Source organism: Chionomys nivalis, chromosome 12 (genome assembly GCF_950005125.1).
Source record: "Chionomys nivalis chromosome 12, mChiNiv1.1, whole genome shotgun sequence".
Lineage (NCBI taxonomy): Eukaryota > Metazoa > Chordata > Mammalia > Rodentia > Cricetidae > Chionomys > Chionomys nivalis.
In genome coordinates this window covers 17969725-17986049 of record NC_080097.1, presented here as the reverse complement: position 1 = coordinate 17986049, position 16325 = coordinate 17969725, and the positions used below count along the sequence as shown (strand labels likewise).

The 16325-nt window shown below is 40.4% G+C and overlaps 1 protein-coding gene across 8 annotated transcripts in view; it reads left to right on the top strand.

Moving 5' to 3' along the window:
* Lmo7 (LIM domain 7) overlaps window positions 1–16325 on the top strand; it is a 195728-nt gene that overhangs the window by 135254 nt on the left and 44149 nt on the right. For 5 of the 8 annotated variants that reach the window (XM_057785727.1, XM_057785726.1, XM_057785725.1 and 2 more), the window contains 6 exons: window positions 1215–1328; window positions 5434–5632; window positions 8387–8639; window positions 9537–9818; window positions 11374–12093; window positions 13019–13048. In XM_057785727.1, the coding sequence (XP_057641710.1) occupies window positions 1215–1328; window positions 5434–5632; window positions 8387–8639; window positions 9537–9818; window positions 11374–12093; window positions 13019–13048 (1598 nt within the window). The remainder of the gene's footprint in view (window positions 1–1214; window positions 1329–5433; window positions 5633–8386; window positions 8640–9536; window positions 9819–11373; window positions 12094–13018; window positions 13049–16325) is intronic. The other 3 variants (XM_057785732.1, XM_057785729.1, XM_057785730.1) reach the window with 2 other exon arrangements.

Below are 16325 nucleotides of genomic sequence, written 5' to 3'. Positions count from 1 at the left end.
TATCTAACAATGAATTATAATACATACACTATATGTGTAGACCTGACTCCAGCATAAGAGAGATTAGGTTTCAGAGATTGGTTGTTGTGTTTCTAATTTATAAACATCAAACTCAATTTAAAAGTTTTAGGGGAGCAATCAGGGGATTGTCAAGTTAGACATTAAAGGACAACATGATGGCTTAAGAACTCTAGGTCCTTATTGAGTATATGCTGATACCATGTCCTTGATATTGCACAATTATAGAAGAATATCTTAGGTGTTTATCAGGAAACTATTGACATAAAATGTTTTCCTTGTGGCCGAGGACGGTGCCTTAGTGGGTTCAGAAGAGCTTGCTATGCAAACCTGGTGGTCTAAGTTTGATCCCTAGAACCCACGGAAAAAGCTGAATACAGTAGTGTGTATGTATTTGCAGCACTCTTAAGGTGAGATGGGGGTCAGAGACAGGAGGAATCACAAGGAAACTGGTGCCAGGCATACACTGTGGAACATCAAACAACTAGAGAAGGCCCTGCCTCAAAACAAATATATAAATTGAAAGTCAAGTCCTGGAAGGTGGCCTGTTCCCTCTACACCTGTGAACCTGCATCCATTCTCTGTCTCTCTTTGTCTATTTCTCTCTCTTACACACACACACACACACACACACACACACACACACACACAGAGAGAGAGAGAAAGAGAGAGAGAGAGAGAGAGAGAGTTTCTCTTGCACTTTAGACTTCCCTGTTTTACGAGACAGTCTGTCATGTAGCCCAATCTGTTCTCATAGTTTCCATGTAGGCATATGACCTTTGAACTTCTTCTGGTCCTCTTGCCTCCATCCTCCAAGTGATGAGGGTCCAGTTATGAACCACCAGGCCCAGTTTCATGCAATGCTGGGGAAAGCCCAGGACTCCCTGAGCTAAGTAACCATTCTACCACCTGAGTTATGTCAGCAGCCCTCATGTTTTTCTCCTATTTTTTTCTTCCTCCCAAAAGTAGGGTGCATGATTGTCTATTAAGTTCTGTGACTTTTGGTCTGAGAACCCATTCTGAAATAATAAAATATATCAAGAATAATTATGATTTTTTCTAAATGGCTGCATTCCTTATCATACATTTGAGCCTGCTTTTCAACTTTAAAGTATCGTTTATGAGCTACAATTTGCCTACCTGTGGTTGAACTGGCCCTTGGTTACCAATCCACTGTTCTTTTTCTTTTCATCTAGGTTTTGATAACTTTGTACTGGCTGGGAAGAAAAGCACAAAATAACCCCTACTATAACGGTCCCTATCTCAATCTGAAAGCTTTTGAGACTCTGTTGGGCCAGGCTTTGACCAAGGTAAGGAAACCAGCGCCACCTGTATGAAACAAAGACTGTGCCGTGTGCGCCTACGTCATCATGTGACATGTGTGCCTACGTCATCACGTGCCGTGTGCGCCTACGTCATCATGTGCCGTGTGCGCCTACGTTTCCATGCTTGTCCCTTCCACTCCCGAGGCTCCTCTGCAGCAGACATGGAGCTTGCCTGTGCTCCTTCCTAGACAGGGATACACAGGCAGGTTGGTTACTTGTTCTCTGGCTTAATGTGCTTCTTTCAAGAAGTTTGTTATCTGTGCCAGGGTAGGTTCAAGGTATAGAATTTTATGTCCTTAATTTTAGGTAATTTGATGACACATCCATTGCTTTTTATATACAATATAACTTAACTGTTTCTATACTCACTGTGAACTCAATTTGCAGTAAAAAGGCATTTTAGGGCTATTCATGTTTATAGGAGTTACTGAGTTTCTTTCTATTATTCTGTTCTTGCCATAGGTAATTATCTAGCGACCTCTTTCCAATATCTCCATGCGGCCAGTGTTCACTGAGGAATAATACGTATTAAGTGGAACTTGATAAAGTTTTTTTTTGTTTTGTTTTGTTTTAAGACACTCTCAAGTAATCTAGGCTATTCTGAATTTGCTATGTATCCAGGGTGACTTTGAATTCCTAATCCTCCTGCCTCTATCTCCCAACTGCTGGAATTTTGAAGGCATGACTTATGGTTGTCTCCTAGGGAGATTTTAAAGTTAGAACCTTTGTTTTTTCACTTTTAGTTTTTTTTTATTTGTAATCACACACACACACACACACACTCACACACACACACGAATACATACAAGAATGCTGGTGACCTTGGTGGCCAGAATTTGCCCTGGAGTTATGCAGGATTGCAAGCTACCTGATGTGGGTGCTGGGAACTGAACTAGAGCAGCAGGTGCTCTTAACTGCCAAGGCTAGGGCCCTTGTTTTTCTCTGTTTCTGTTCTTTCATATCCCGGAATCATTGTAACAGGCTTTTAAGCCTTGTGGACTATTTGAGAAGGGCAAAGCATAGTGATTTTTGTTTTGTCAAGAAAATCTTCATTTATAGGATCCTAGTGGAAAACCAATTTCTCTATGGAACTATTCAACCAGGGCATTATAATAATTGGAAGAAGATAGATGCTCAAAATGATAAAACATTATCTATATATTAGTACTTAGTACTTGCTTTGTAAGATTTTTCTGATGGTTAAATAAGAAACCTATTTAATGTTTCTGACACATTTCATTCTCACAATGAGGATGAAATAAATGTTAGTTATGATTAGAACAGAGAAGTATTTGAACATGACAAAAATTATTGCCTTCGCCTATATCTATCCATGTGCATCAGGCCATGTGCATATTATAAAGAGATGGGATTACACATTTATTTCCTTTAATTGTAAGGACTTGATAGCTTCTTAGCTCCGGGAAGACAGCTCAGGTGGTAACATGCTCGTGCAAGCATGCAGACATGAGTCTGACCCCCAAATCCATGCAATAAAGTAGAGTGTGGTGATACACACATGTAATCCCAGCACTGAGGAGGCAAGGACAGGAGGATTTCTGGGGCTCCCTGGCAAGGTAGTATAATCTACTTAGGAAACTACAAACTAGTAAGACACCCCGTTTTCATCTTCAGAAACATAAAACGACAAAAGAAACTCAAGGTGGATGCCTTTTGGAAAACAACTCTGAAGAATGACCTTTGACCTCTACACACACATGCTTGCATGTGCATAAACACACACATGTGCTGCCACGCATGTGTAGTGTATGTGTAGATGGACACTCAGAAAAGGGCAGTTCTGTATCCACCTTGTTTGGACGAATTAACTGAGACAGTAGTTGAGGTAGCGCCCACACATTTATAGTATGCCGTATGTTGGAGAGTGACTGACTCATATACCAGCGAGCATACCTTCCTTAGATTAGGAAGCAGATCAGTCCCTGCCATGGGGAGGGTGAGGCTCTGGTGAGAGAATTGCAGGGAGTTGTGGGTACAAGGGAAACCTGGCTTCGCAGCTCTTTGGACCCAGGAACTCTGCAGTTAGAAGGTACAGGGGCCACGGTCTCGTGGACTAGTGCTCTTTATAGGCTTTCCCACTTTTTATGGCAATGACTCATGATGAACAATCGCAGTGCAGAGTTTGTACTAGGAATGCCTCTTTAAAGGCTGTTCACAGTCATCCATATCAAAGACAGGATGGTCCAAAGACTTTTTTTGTACATAAAACTGTGGTTGTGGTCCTATTTTTCCTTTACCTGGTGGGAGTAGACACAAGAGGCCTGTGAACCTATCATTTGTTTTGCTTCAGTTCTTTTAAGATGAATGTGTTGTGTTAAGTGTACTTTCACAATTCACTTGCAATGATAAAGCCAATCGGAAATAGCATCGAAACAATACTCAGTAGAAGGTGCTATATCGAGCCAGATTATAAGATGGGGATGACTCACTTTGGGGGAACCTATTAGGGTGAAGTCCTCAAAAACTAGACTGCAGGGGCAGACTTGAGTTATTTATAACAGGTCACATGACTCATTGTCAGTCATATTAACATTGATGATATCAGAGGTCAAACTGTGTTAACTCTGAGGTTTCAAAAAGTATGTGTTCAATAGACCTGATGGAACTAAAGATTAACTTTAAAATGTTAATCTTATATTTTGAGACATAGCCTGTTGACATTAAGCTTGGCTTCCCCATTTGGTTGCAAGTGGCAGGTGAAAAGGTAGACCCTGGCATTTCCATGCCAAGTTGTCAAGTTCAATGCTAATACAGAATTTTTGTACTAGCCATTCTTGGCATTTCAAACACTTGCCAGACATTGGCTCACAAGCTGATGGATCTGAGGCAGGAGTCAGCTTCAAACTGCTGCTGGTCATGAGCACTAGCCAGCCCTGCTTCATCTGTTGAAAGTGTTTGTGATAAAATACCGAGACAATAACCTGCAAACCTCACCTCATTATTACCTGATGAAGTGTTTCCACTTTGGCTTTCTATAATAATGTCTGCCCGGCTGCCTGTGTTTTCACTTAACCATTTGAAGATGAATTGAGATGCCTTGCCTCACTCCTGTATTCACTGAGTCCATCTCTAAAGAGTAAGAATGTTTTTCTGCATGGCTATAATAACACTTAAGAAATCTCATCAAAATTAATCCTCAATTAATAGACTATTGGATCTATTTTATGTGGTCTCCCAGCTACTTTTCATAGTTTTTAAAAGTTAAATCATGATTCAATCCAAGTTTTCATGTTATATTTTGTTATTTTTATGTTCTTTACTCGTCACCTGAGATTAACTTTGTTGATTTTCATTTAGGTCCTAATTTTTCAAAGGTCAGCTAGGTTCACTAAATTTCAGAGGTGTGTTAATTAAAATGGCTTATTTTAAGAAAGTTCTACGAAAGTTATAAATCTAGATGGGATATCTTTTGCCCTATTTTCACGTATTTCTTATTTGTATAAGAGCCAAATAGCTATTTTCTTTCCATTGAAGGAAGGAAAGTTTTATATACCAGCAAGCATCTTTGCTACCCTTGACTCAATATTGCCAGCGTTTCAATCTAAGTTGCATAATCAGTGAAATAAACAAATTCCACGATGTATACCCTCACTGCTCTTTAAGATAGTGGATTTCTTTTGAGGGCAGATAGGGCAACAGAACGTCACTCTGGTCTTATGTTTGACATATACCACCTCATAAAAATCCTGGAGAGAGAATGACACATTTTCAGGATGTGCCTCCCTTTTGGGTGCCTACATTGGGATGGCTTTCTCTTTGATTTTTTTCATCTTTCTACCAGGCAAAAATATAAATCATTGACCAGCATTTCCAGGCTGTTTTTATTAGTATTTTATCTTGTGTATTGATTATATAACTACTTTATTAAATAATTTCAGGTATCTTATGTGGAATTTTGAATAACCCCCTATTGTACAGTTTGTGGAGAAAAAAAGATGTGCTTTTAACATTTTTTTTTTCGTTTGTTGAACAGGAAAATCCTGTCACCTTCTCTCCCTTAATTAATCAGCCCCTTCGCACTCCAGAAAGTTCATGTTCACTCACAGGCCTTTGTACAATATTTCTTCAGGCTCTTGAAGATTCTAGCTGCCTGAAAAGAAGTGGCCGCGACAGTGGCTACGGGGATATCTGGTGTCCCGACAGAGGAGAATTTCCTGTCCCTCCAGGTAGCCATAGGAGGGAAGATTCCTTTGAAAGCTTGGACTCCTTGGGGTCTAGATCATTGACCAGCTGTTCCTCAGATCTCACGCTCAGAGGTGGGAAGGAAGGTGAGTTGTGTCTTGGGATATAGGCTTATTTGGCTTGTTTGTATTTGAAGAGAAAATAGCAGAGGAGACAAAGTATGGAACGCAACTGTTTCAAGATGTAGATCTTAATAAATCCATGTAATTAGGTGGTTTTTAAATGTTATTTTTGGCTTTTCCCTCCCTCATACCTCAGAGTAATTCCAGTCCCCTTCCCCCCTTTTGAAAACTTCTATATTTGGACAGGACTTGTGAGGAGATAGCTCACTAGCTCACTGTGACTGAATTTTGTCAGTGAGAAAGACTTCAGACAGAGGCTTAGCAATAGCTATCTAATAAGGCTAATAAGCTATCTAATAAGGTATCTAATAAGATACCTCATGTATCTAAGCACGAAGTGCATAAGAGTCTGTGAATAGTCTACTTTCTGAGTATGTTTCTTTCTTGTCTTAATTTTACCAGAAACCACAGATAACATTTTAAATCCAGTGATAGAGCCTATGGCCAACATCCATGAGACTCTCAAGGTTAAACCCCAGCACTTCCAAGACCAGGTTTTTCCTTTTAAAGTATTTCTGTGCTTTAAACATCATCATTATCAGAAGTGAAATGGGATCTCTGAGTGTGTGCTCCATCTTTGAGGCTTTTTGGTTTGTTGATTGCGGACAGAAATATTTTACCTAAGACTTTTACTATGCAAAATCTCAGATATCACAAATAATAAGTTTGTTTTCTAAAAGTCACTGAAGCATGAAAGCAAAACTAAATTCTTTGACTTTTAGAGCCGCGATAGTAGAAATATGTGAATGGCTTTAGAACTGACCTTTGTAACTGCCACTGTTTTTGTTGGCCGTTCCCTACCGAGGTATGGCTTTTTTCAGGGCTCAGATGAAAATGATCATATCTGTAAGGAAATAAATCTAAGTTTGCAGTTCATCAGAGTAATTACAGTTGTAACCCGAGACTGAAAATGTCAGCCCACTATATTCCTTTTCCCTGACCGAGGAACTTAGGGAACTGTGTTTGAACTTGCATTTGCCTGTCGAAGAATAGCAGCAGGAAAGGTTGTGGGTTTGCGGCCTGTGTGGATTTGTCCTCAAAATATAGAGACTCTGTGGAGCAAGATCTGAGTCTCCTTTGACACACGGGCCCATGCCTGATGTGTGATGTAAGCAGAAGGCCCCAAGGCAACTTTGCAAGGGGACCTTGTTTGCGGACTGTAGAGGTCTGGGCAATTATAAGTAGGGGGGTGGGAGGGAAGTGGGTTTCAGGAGAACGAAGCTTTTCTGTGATTATTAAAATGCTGCTGCCCACACAATTATAGTGGGTGGTAACCGTAATTAGGATAATATTTTTAGGATTAGAAGTTGTGCAGCTCGTGAGTTTTGTATAGAAACATAGCAAGTGTGATATTTGTACAAATAAAAACTGTATTAGCTAAAAGAAAGATTTTTAAGTTTAAAATTTTGACAGTCAAATAGCCTGTGATTTTTCATATTCCTTGAATCAGTTTTGGTAAGGAGAAGTTTGCTCGCTCTCTTCCTTCCTCTCTCTCCCTCCCTGTCTCTGTCTGTCTGTCTGTCTGTCTGTCTGTCTCTCAATTAGGACATGTTAAAAAGAAAGCAAAGCAGAAGAAAACAGAAATGGCTTCATGCCTTCTTCATGCCTTCTGGTCTTCCTGGCCATGGCTGCCAAGCCATTCTCCCTTTCTGCCCTCACTGCCCCTGCACCTGACCTGTGACACAGCTGTGTCAGACTGACCACTTCCTTTGAACCACACTGACATTGTTTACTGTACATTCCGCCTGGCAGGTGACAAAGGCAAGTGGCCTTTAGGTCAAGTTAACCTGGAAGGCGTGCTAAAAGCCCTTAGCCATGAGCTGAGCAGAGTTGCCCTCTGCAGCTGGGAGGAAGCAACACTTACCAGCTACCTGGGTTTTTTAAAGGCACTTGAGGCAGGGAGCCTGAAGGACAGGAGAGAGAGAGTACTCCATTTGGGTCTATATGGTCTCTCTCTCTATTACCGTGTTTTAAAACATCTGGGTGTGTTAGTTTTTCAACTAGAGGATATATTATTATTTACATCTGTCTGTTAATTGGAATGTATCAAAAAGGCTTTTTTGGTGGTGGTTGTTGCTAAGTTTGCTTTTAATTATATTTTAAATCATAATTGCTGATTCCCATTATAGTTCCTTAGCTTATGAAAGGGAACATCTTTAGTTCTGGGGTCTCGTGTGGGCATAAGCTTTAACTTGTTAGGATTTCAGATTTCATCTAGTCTGTCTTCTGTGGTGTAGTGTCCTTGTTGGAATGAGTGACCTTACAGGGGTCTGGCTGTCACTATTGAAACCTGTGCAGTCTTCCTTTGGTTTCTACAGCTGCCTGTCGCTTCCTTTAAATCTGACAGCTTTCCACCTTTCTTACATTTCTGAACTCCCGTCGAGTTATGCTGTCTTCCTGGATTTTTCATCACACGTGATATACCTCAGCAAACGTATCGTCGTGGCAAAGAAGGTTGGGAAAGGAAGGGACTGAGCAGGGGACTGGGGACTTATCTGCTTATTATGTACTAGAGCAGATTGAACTGTGTGTGCCTCTAGTATGGAAAGCAAGCCCTTCCCCTTGGGTCTTATCACAACTTCTTGACAAAGTTCTAAAAATACTCATGCCTTTTAGCGGCAGCACAGGGTTTCCAGGGGAGAAGAGGCTATGCTGGGTGGAAGGGGCTCAGCGGGAATTCGCTGGCGGCAAGTAAAGCAAGTCCTTCTGCCTTTATAGGTTTCGAAAGTGACGCAGACTGGGAGATCACATTCAAAATGCAGGACTATAACAAAGATGATATGTCCTATCGAAGGATTTCAGCTATTGAGCCAAAGTCTGCCCTACCATTCAATCACTTCTTGCCCAACAAAAGTAAACAGCCATCCTACGTGCCAGCGCCTCTGAGGAAGAAAAGGACAGACAAAAATGAGGATAACAGAAGGAGCTGGGCAAGCCCAGTCTACACAGACTCAGATGGGACATTTTCAAGGTAATGCCATGAGATGTGGTTACGGAGTTCAGTATGTCTTCTAAAGCTGCGGCACTATTTAATGTAGTTATGGGAATGGTTCCTAACATGTAGTTAACACATATCACTAATGAGGATTTCTTTTCCCACCTGGATTTTCACTCTATTTTACATATGTTGAAGACAGGTGCTCTGTTTCAGAACATCAGCATCTGAGGAGTAGGCCTTCTTTTAGATGCATGCCCTCAGTTTATTGGCGTATTTCTGGTCACTGGATCAATGATGGGGTCCATCGTGAGCCCTGCGTGTTTCCTTTAGTTACATTTCTTTTTTTGTGGATAGCAGTGGACATGGAAAGAAACCCTTAATTTCCTACCAAATTATCGAAAAAGCAAAGGATGATTTTCCAAATCTGTCATTTTGTATGCTGTGCAGTTCTGAGAGCGGTTCTGACCCTGTTGATGAGTGAAGGTTTGCCTGATGTGGTTTTGGATGACTTAGTCAATTGTAAATTTCATGTGAAAAAGAGACCTGAGGGTTCATCTCTCAAACTACTGCTTTCAACTCTTGTCTTCAAGCATTTTCTCCTGATATGTTAGCCTCTGGGCTACACACACTGATGAGATCAGAAATATATTTGTCTGGCATCTGGGTGTCTGTCATGCTATTGATTGAATTGAGAAAGCAACATCCAATCTGTCTGCAACTTGTCTTTCTCATAGCACAGCCTTGTACATCTAGCTTTTCTCTAATGTGAGGTGCTGCTGTAATATCTCACTTTGGCCCTAGGAGCCATGGTGTGGAGCCTGGGAGTTAATTTGCTTCATTCACAGGGGTAAGGTGCAATGAATACCCTTTGGGGTTCTGTGCCACAAACTGCTCACCCAGTGTCTTAACGTGGTTGGATATTTTGAACAGTAACCGGAGGAGGACTTGGGGTCCCAAGATGGAGCGCTGGCACACAGTCCACGAAACGTCAACCTCCTCTTGTTATTTGGAAGAGGAGGAAGAAAAGATAATGCGCATACCCAACCTTGTGAAGGACGATCTCTATGTACGGAAGTTGAGTCCAGTCGTGCCAAGTCCAGGGGGTTCTTTTGATCAGTTTCTTCCCAAGTGCTGGAGCCCAGAAGAGATGAGCTGGAAAAAAATAAAGAGGGAGACTTATAAGCCATGGTATAAGGAGTTTCAGGGATTCAGGTTTGTCTTTGTGCATGCCCCTGGCCTGGTGTTTGTTCTCTGCCCCAGTCTGGTACATTCTGTGTCCTGTTTCTTCAATTAGGGATAGAGAAAGGCTTATTTGCCCTATAACGTCTGAGAAACTTTCATAATTATAAAAATAATGTTTAAATTTAATCCCGAGGCTGGACATGGGGGCACATGCCTACAAGCCTAGTACTCTGGAGGCTGAGGCAGGAGGATTAAAAGTTCGAAAGGAGCCTAGGTTTCAAAATAAAACCCCTTCTCTGAAACAAAAGAGGGCTTTTTGACCTACCTTAAGCTCATTTGTACCCCTGGGGGCACCTTTTATTTTTTATTAATAAACTACCCATGACCTATGTTATTATTATTAAAACACAACAACAACGACAACAGCATGATAAAAAAAACTTTAGATCCTAGCCTTTGAGAAGCCCCCTCTTGTATTTAGCTTGGCATAGATTTCAGAACTTACACTCTCCATTTCTTCTCTGCTTCTCTTTCCCCTTTTCTCCACGTCACTCCATGGCAGGTGGAATTCAGACTCTGAGGATGAGGACTCAGGCTCCCTCCGAAGCACCACGCTTTTTAGTAGACTAGAAAAGGCAGAGAATAGGTTAGCCAACAACTACCAAAGACCTTCACTCTTGCTGGAGCTAGCCACCAGACATGCCATGAGGTCACAGGACGCCCATGCAGCCAGGAGGACCAGCGGTGCTTTGAGAGAGTCCAGGTGCACCTGTCTGAGCTACCTGCTTGTGACTGACCTTGGACACCTTGTCTGCCTGCTTCCCGCTGCTACATTAACCTAGGCCCTAAATATTGAGTCATGGAAATTTAATGACATAGGAGAAAGGCGGCACAGTGTGTAACATACTGCCTTCTGCATGAGAGAGTGTTGGCACATGGCTATAGGAATCAACATGCTATTAATGCAATAACGTGCAAGGTAGTTAGTATTTATATGCATGAATTCTTTCTGAAATCCTGTTACAAAAATGCTTTTTTAAAAAATTGTTTAAGTTTAATGTTGTGAAAAGAGAAAGGAAATCCTTTTAGATAGACACCGAGAAGGGTAAGTCTGGAGAATCCAAACCTAAAAACACCAGAAGGACTTTGATAAGCCTCTCAACCACTCTGTTATTTTTACGACCATGATGTGCACTATGATAAAGTATGTGATGGCCATCTCATCACTTTCTAAGCTCATGCATCCTTCTCTAGGGAGGGGATGAGGCTACTATGGAGAATAGAAGTAGGAAGATGGTACCCATGCTTATCCCAGCAAGGTTTACATCATCAGAGTTATAGATCCATCTCTTGTCCTTGACAGCGTTCAAATTTCCTGGGAAGTATAACCTGTGGCTGTCTCTTTAGATAGATGACACCCAGGAAAGTCACAGAGACTAGTGCTGAGTATTTGTCTTGTTTGTTACACGCCCTCCTGTGGCTCCTAATAATTCATCCCGATAAGTACTGGTTTGTTTGCTGGCTAATTACCATTCTTCTCATACTTAATACAACTCTCCCTTCCTTTTTCTTTTCTGTGCTTCAGTCAGTTTTTATTGCTTCAGGCCCTTCAGACATACTCTGATGACATCTTGTCTTCGGATACAAATGTCAAACTCGATCCCACCTCTGGCCCAAGGCTCATAACTCGCAGAAAAAATCTCTCTCACACCCCAGGCTATCAAGCAGATGACATTGAGCTGACAGCCTTGGATCCTGACTTAGAAAATGATGATTTCTTTGTCAGAAAAACTGGGGCTTTCCGTGCAAATCCTTGTGTTTTTCAAGCCTTCGAAGACTTTCGAAGGTTCTCTGAGCCAGACGATGCTGTTGAACGAGATATAATTTTGCAGTGTCGGGAAGGTGAACTTGTACTTCCAGATTTAGAAAAAGATGATATGATTGTTCGTCGGATCCCAGCACAGAAGAAAGAGGTGCCACTGTCTGGGGCCCCCGACAGATACCAGCCAGTCCCTTTTCCTGAACCCTGGACCCTACCTCCAGAAATCCAAGCGAAATTTCTCTGTGCCCTCGAAAGGACATGCCCACCCAAAGAAAGAAGCAGTAGCTGCCGAGTCTTAGTCCCTTCCCACCGACAGAAGAGAGATGACATGTTGACTCGCAAGATCCAGTCATGGAAGCTGGGGACTGCTGTGCCTCCTGTCAGCTTCAAGCCTGGCCCCTGCAGCGAGGCTGACCTGCAGAAGTGGGAGGCCATCCGGGAGGCCAGCAGACTTAGGCACAGGAAACGGCTGATGGTTGAGAGGTCAGAGTGTGTTTCTGCAAGGATTTGGCTTGTGATGGATGATGGTCTTGTGTAAATTTCCTTATGGAAAAAAAAAAACCGCCTCAGTTTTCTCAGCTCTGCATGTTGTGTGCCGTTTTGAAGCATCCTGTAAACAATTATTTGGCTTTGAGAAACTTTTTAGTCATTTCATGGAAGAAGTTCAATTACATATTTACACGTCTTAGGATGATTTGAGAAGGTATATGCAAAGCTTGCCTCTGGCTTGGATTTGTCCATCATTTTGTTCCAGTGTGAAATTGGATAAAAGTATTTTCTAATTGTGTTTGCAGGTTTTTATCCTCATGTCTAGCATCTCTGTAGTAGTCTGGCTGTGGTTTGGTTTTATGTGTTTATCCTATTTTGCAGTGTCTTTTATTGAGCTAAATATTTTCCTAAGATATGTCGTTGCAGATTTCATTTAACCTGATTTTTGTTGTTAATCTAGGTTTCTTGAACTATCAATTTGTAGTATGTTTTATCTTTAGAGTTCAGTGCAAGCACCATTAAAATGCATGAGTCTGTCAAACTCTGTTTGTAGTTGTGACCATTTTGGTAACATAAGCCATGCAACTTTCTGATAGCTGTTCTGCTCACTGTAAGTTGGGAATGGGCAAATTTGACTAGGCTGAATGTAATGAATGCCCCTAAATCTCTACCTTAGTTCCTGGCAAGGGGCGGCCTTGTCTTACGAATTCATTGGCTCAGAATACATTAAGAAAATGTTATTATTTGACCCGAGTTCCAGGAGGCTGACTAAAACTTGAAATATTAAAAAGTGGCTAAGGGTCAACTTGTTCAGATTCGCCCATTTCCACTTAGACTCAAGTTAAAGATGTTTAATGCTGAGAAACTAACACAGCTGGAAAGAGTGACCATTTTAACCTTTGGTTTTTTGGTTTCTTAGACTCTTTCAAAAGATTTATGGTGAGAATGGGTAAGTTTTATGGTTCACGTTAACAACAAATGTGCACATTTGTGTCTCCTGTGACTTGCTCCACCTGTGCCTTAGCATGTTACTAAATGGGCTGCAATGTGCAGTGCATGGGAATTTTATTTGCTTTTGATTAACATTGCCACCACATAGCAGTATTTTCGCATCTAAATGCCCAGTGCAATGCATGAACTGCTATGTAAAGCGATAACAGTTTTGCTGTATTAAATTTTAACTCTATCCCTTTTACTTCTCATTTAATGATTGAAAGTAGCAAGAGCCAAGAATATGTTCATTTTGGTATTTGATTCCTAAAATTCACTAAGCTTCTGGTTTCTAGTTCTTGAAGGTCTCCCCGACAAACTGCATTTGGGAAAGTCTATGATAGGGAAAGACATTACTGCTTGCTTAATGTAAGAATTCATGCAGCTTGCAAAACTCATGCACTTAGCTTATGAGGAGCTTTGCTAGCGGGGAATGTTAATATTTTTGACGAAATATTTTTAAAGTTCTTGATTAGGGTCAAAAGTTAGTTGTAACATCACTGCCTATGAAGAGCAAAGTAGACTTTCAAAATTATAAAATAATCTTGGTAGTTTCCAATGTTGTTACAAGAACTTTATTTAAACTATTTCTCAGATTTGGTCTACTGGTATTTAATATTCATTGGGTAAACATGACTAATATAAAACTGACTTTCTCAGTGTTTTTCCAAGTTCTAGACTATTTTAAACTAAGTCAGTTATTCTCAACCCAGCATCCCCAGGCTGTCTGTAACTGTGGAATTTATTGGTAATAGTTTGATGAAGAGTGAAAGTTGTAAAAGACCAATATTTTAATCAGTTTTGGGACTTGAGTATCTTCCCCTTACCATGGTTCATCTTTTCTCTCAGAATCTCTAATTTTAAGAGTTTTTAATAATCTCAGTAGTTTAGAAATATTTAGAAGCTACCAAGATTCTGGCTGAATTATCACAGCGTGATATCACTATCACAAGTCTAGATATCGGAAATATGATTGAGTGAGGGGCAACCATTACAATGACTCCTTCCCGGATGGCGTGTGAAGGCACATTGTCCCTCCCTCACTTGTATCCACAGCTTTGTGTGCTCACAAGGGTCTTATCTGTGAGGGTGAAGAAGTCAGTCTTTGGAATAACACTCCAGTATCTGATCATACTTGTCATAGGAACGCTGTTTTAACTTGATTTAAAGTCCTCTTGAGCCTTCAAGCATTCTAAACTTTCATGAGGAATTTTCATTCGTAATCATATTTGACTTTGTAGCAAAACCACATCCCTGGAACAGTTTTCTAAAGGCGGTACAGGTACCGAGAGTCTAAGCATTTGAGCTATGTAAACACATAACTACCTTTCTGCCTTGATCCTACCTGTTTTTCCATAGTGTAGGGTTTGTTATGAGACTTGAATTACCCCTGGCTCAATGGTTGAATTCATGCCTAGCTTGCCTGTGGCTGTGAGTTCATTCCCCAACACTCTGCACCCACCCTAACCACAAACACCATGAAAACTTAGATATTCAACCTCAGGATGCTAAGGTATTTTTCTGATCCTTAACAGACAGCAGCAAATGCTTCCACTAGACAATTCCAAGTAATTTTTTGATTATTTGGATAACACAGGGTTTGCTTTAGAAGCTGTTTCAAAAATTCTCATGCAGGGTAGTACTAAAGCAGCTACACAAATAAAGCAAGATGACTGGTTAATTGAGACCAATGAATAATACATGACTTGTGAGATAAAGGGACTTAGTGTGTCTTAGAAAATGTAGCTCCATTTAGGAGAAGTTGTATGTTTATTCCCTTTTTTCTTTTTCTCCTAAGTTTTTAGTTATCAGTGATTTCCTTACATTGATTTCTTACAATGAGATTAAAATATAAGTTAAAATTGAATTACGTGTAGGCATTTAATGTACAACTTATTTCACATTTATGCTAGGTGAACTTTCTCCAAAAATAATATTGTAGAAAAGCAGTACTGTTTTATACCTTGTAATTAAAAACTAACTGCCCATCTTGTGAATACTTTCTTTGTGGTAAAGACCAATTTGAAGAGAAATGTGTAGTATTTTATTTTGGTTCTTTGCCTACTAAGTCCTAGCTTGCAGGTTATGTGGTTTTTAGTGCTTGCGCATGCTGTGTAAGTGTTTTACTAAGCTTTACTTGGCATGTAACACATTATGTTTAGTACGATGCTTTCTGTGTGGCTTCCAGTTCTCATGTGTGTGTCTTTGTGTTACATGAATTTCCATTTGTGTGGTTCTGTGAAGTTTTGGGACTGGTTGGGTCTGATACACACATGGTACTGACAAAGTTTACAAGAAAATGTATAAACCATCTTGTAATGTGATAGCCACTGAACTTCTTATCAGTATCACAAGGAGATAAATACCAATTACATGTGAACTGGCAGTCAAAGACAACTAAAGAAGCCATGCTTTTTTTATAGAGCTTGACCAAATGGCTTTGAAGGATTATCAGGATATATCATCAAGGCAGGCAGAAAGGAAGGGAGACAAATTGACTTTGGTTATTTTCTTTTCCACTCCAGGTGACATCTAGTTATATCTAGAATACTTCTCATATCGCAGCCAAGTGTGCTTTGTGCATGTTCTACAATACCCAGGGTAACCCCAGGGGAGCTCTCTACAGCAAACCATTTTCTGGCTGAAATGTTAATAGCATTGGTGCTGAAAAGCCCAAATCAGTAGGCAAATCTCTAAATGAAAATTTCTTCTTATGCTCTCTTTATTTTATTTGATGGTAATTTCAAAATGTGTCACACAGATTTTTAACACTGGTTATTGTTCACAAAACCATATAGGGTCCAATGAAAATATACATAGTTAGATAAATTATTATATTTATATTGCTTTCACAGGTAGCAATCTTTAACTTACTCTTTTTAAATTTCTATTTGCTACCCAAGGCTGCAAAACGTGCCTTATATTGTCTCCTTGGACTCTCTCTTCTATAGACCAGTGATTCTTAACCGTGGGTTGTGACTCCTTTGGGGTTTGAACAATGTTTTCACAGGGATCACCTAAGAGCTTTAGAAAGCACAGATATTTGCATTACAGTTCATAACAGTAGCAAAATTACATTTATGAAGTAGCAACAAAAAGAATTTTATGGTTGGAGTTGCCATGACATGAGGAACTGTATTAAAGAGTTGCAGCATTAGAAAGGTGAGAACCACTGCTCTAGACAGTCCGCTGTAAGTTCACTGAAGCTGGATTTCAGGATAAATAGTCCTTATTTC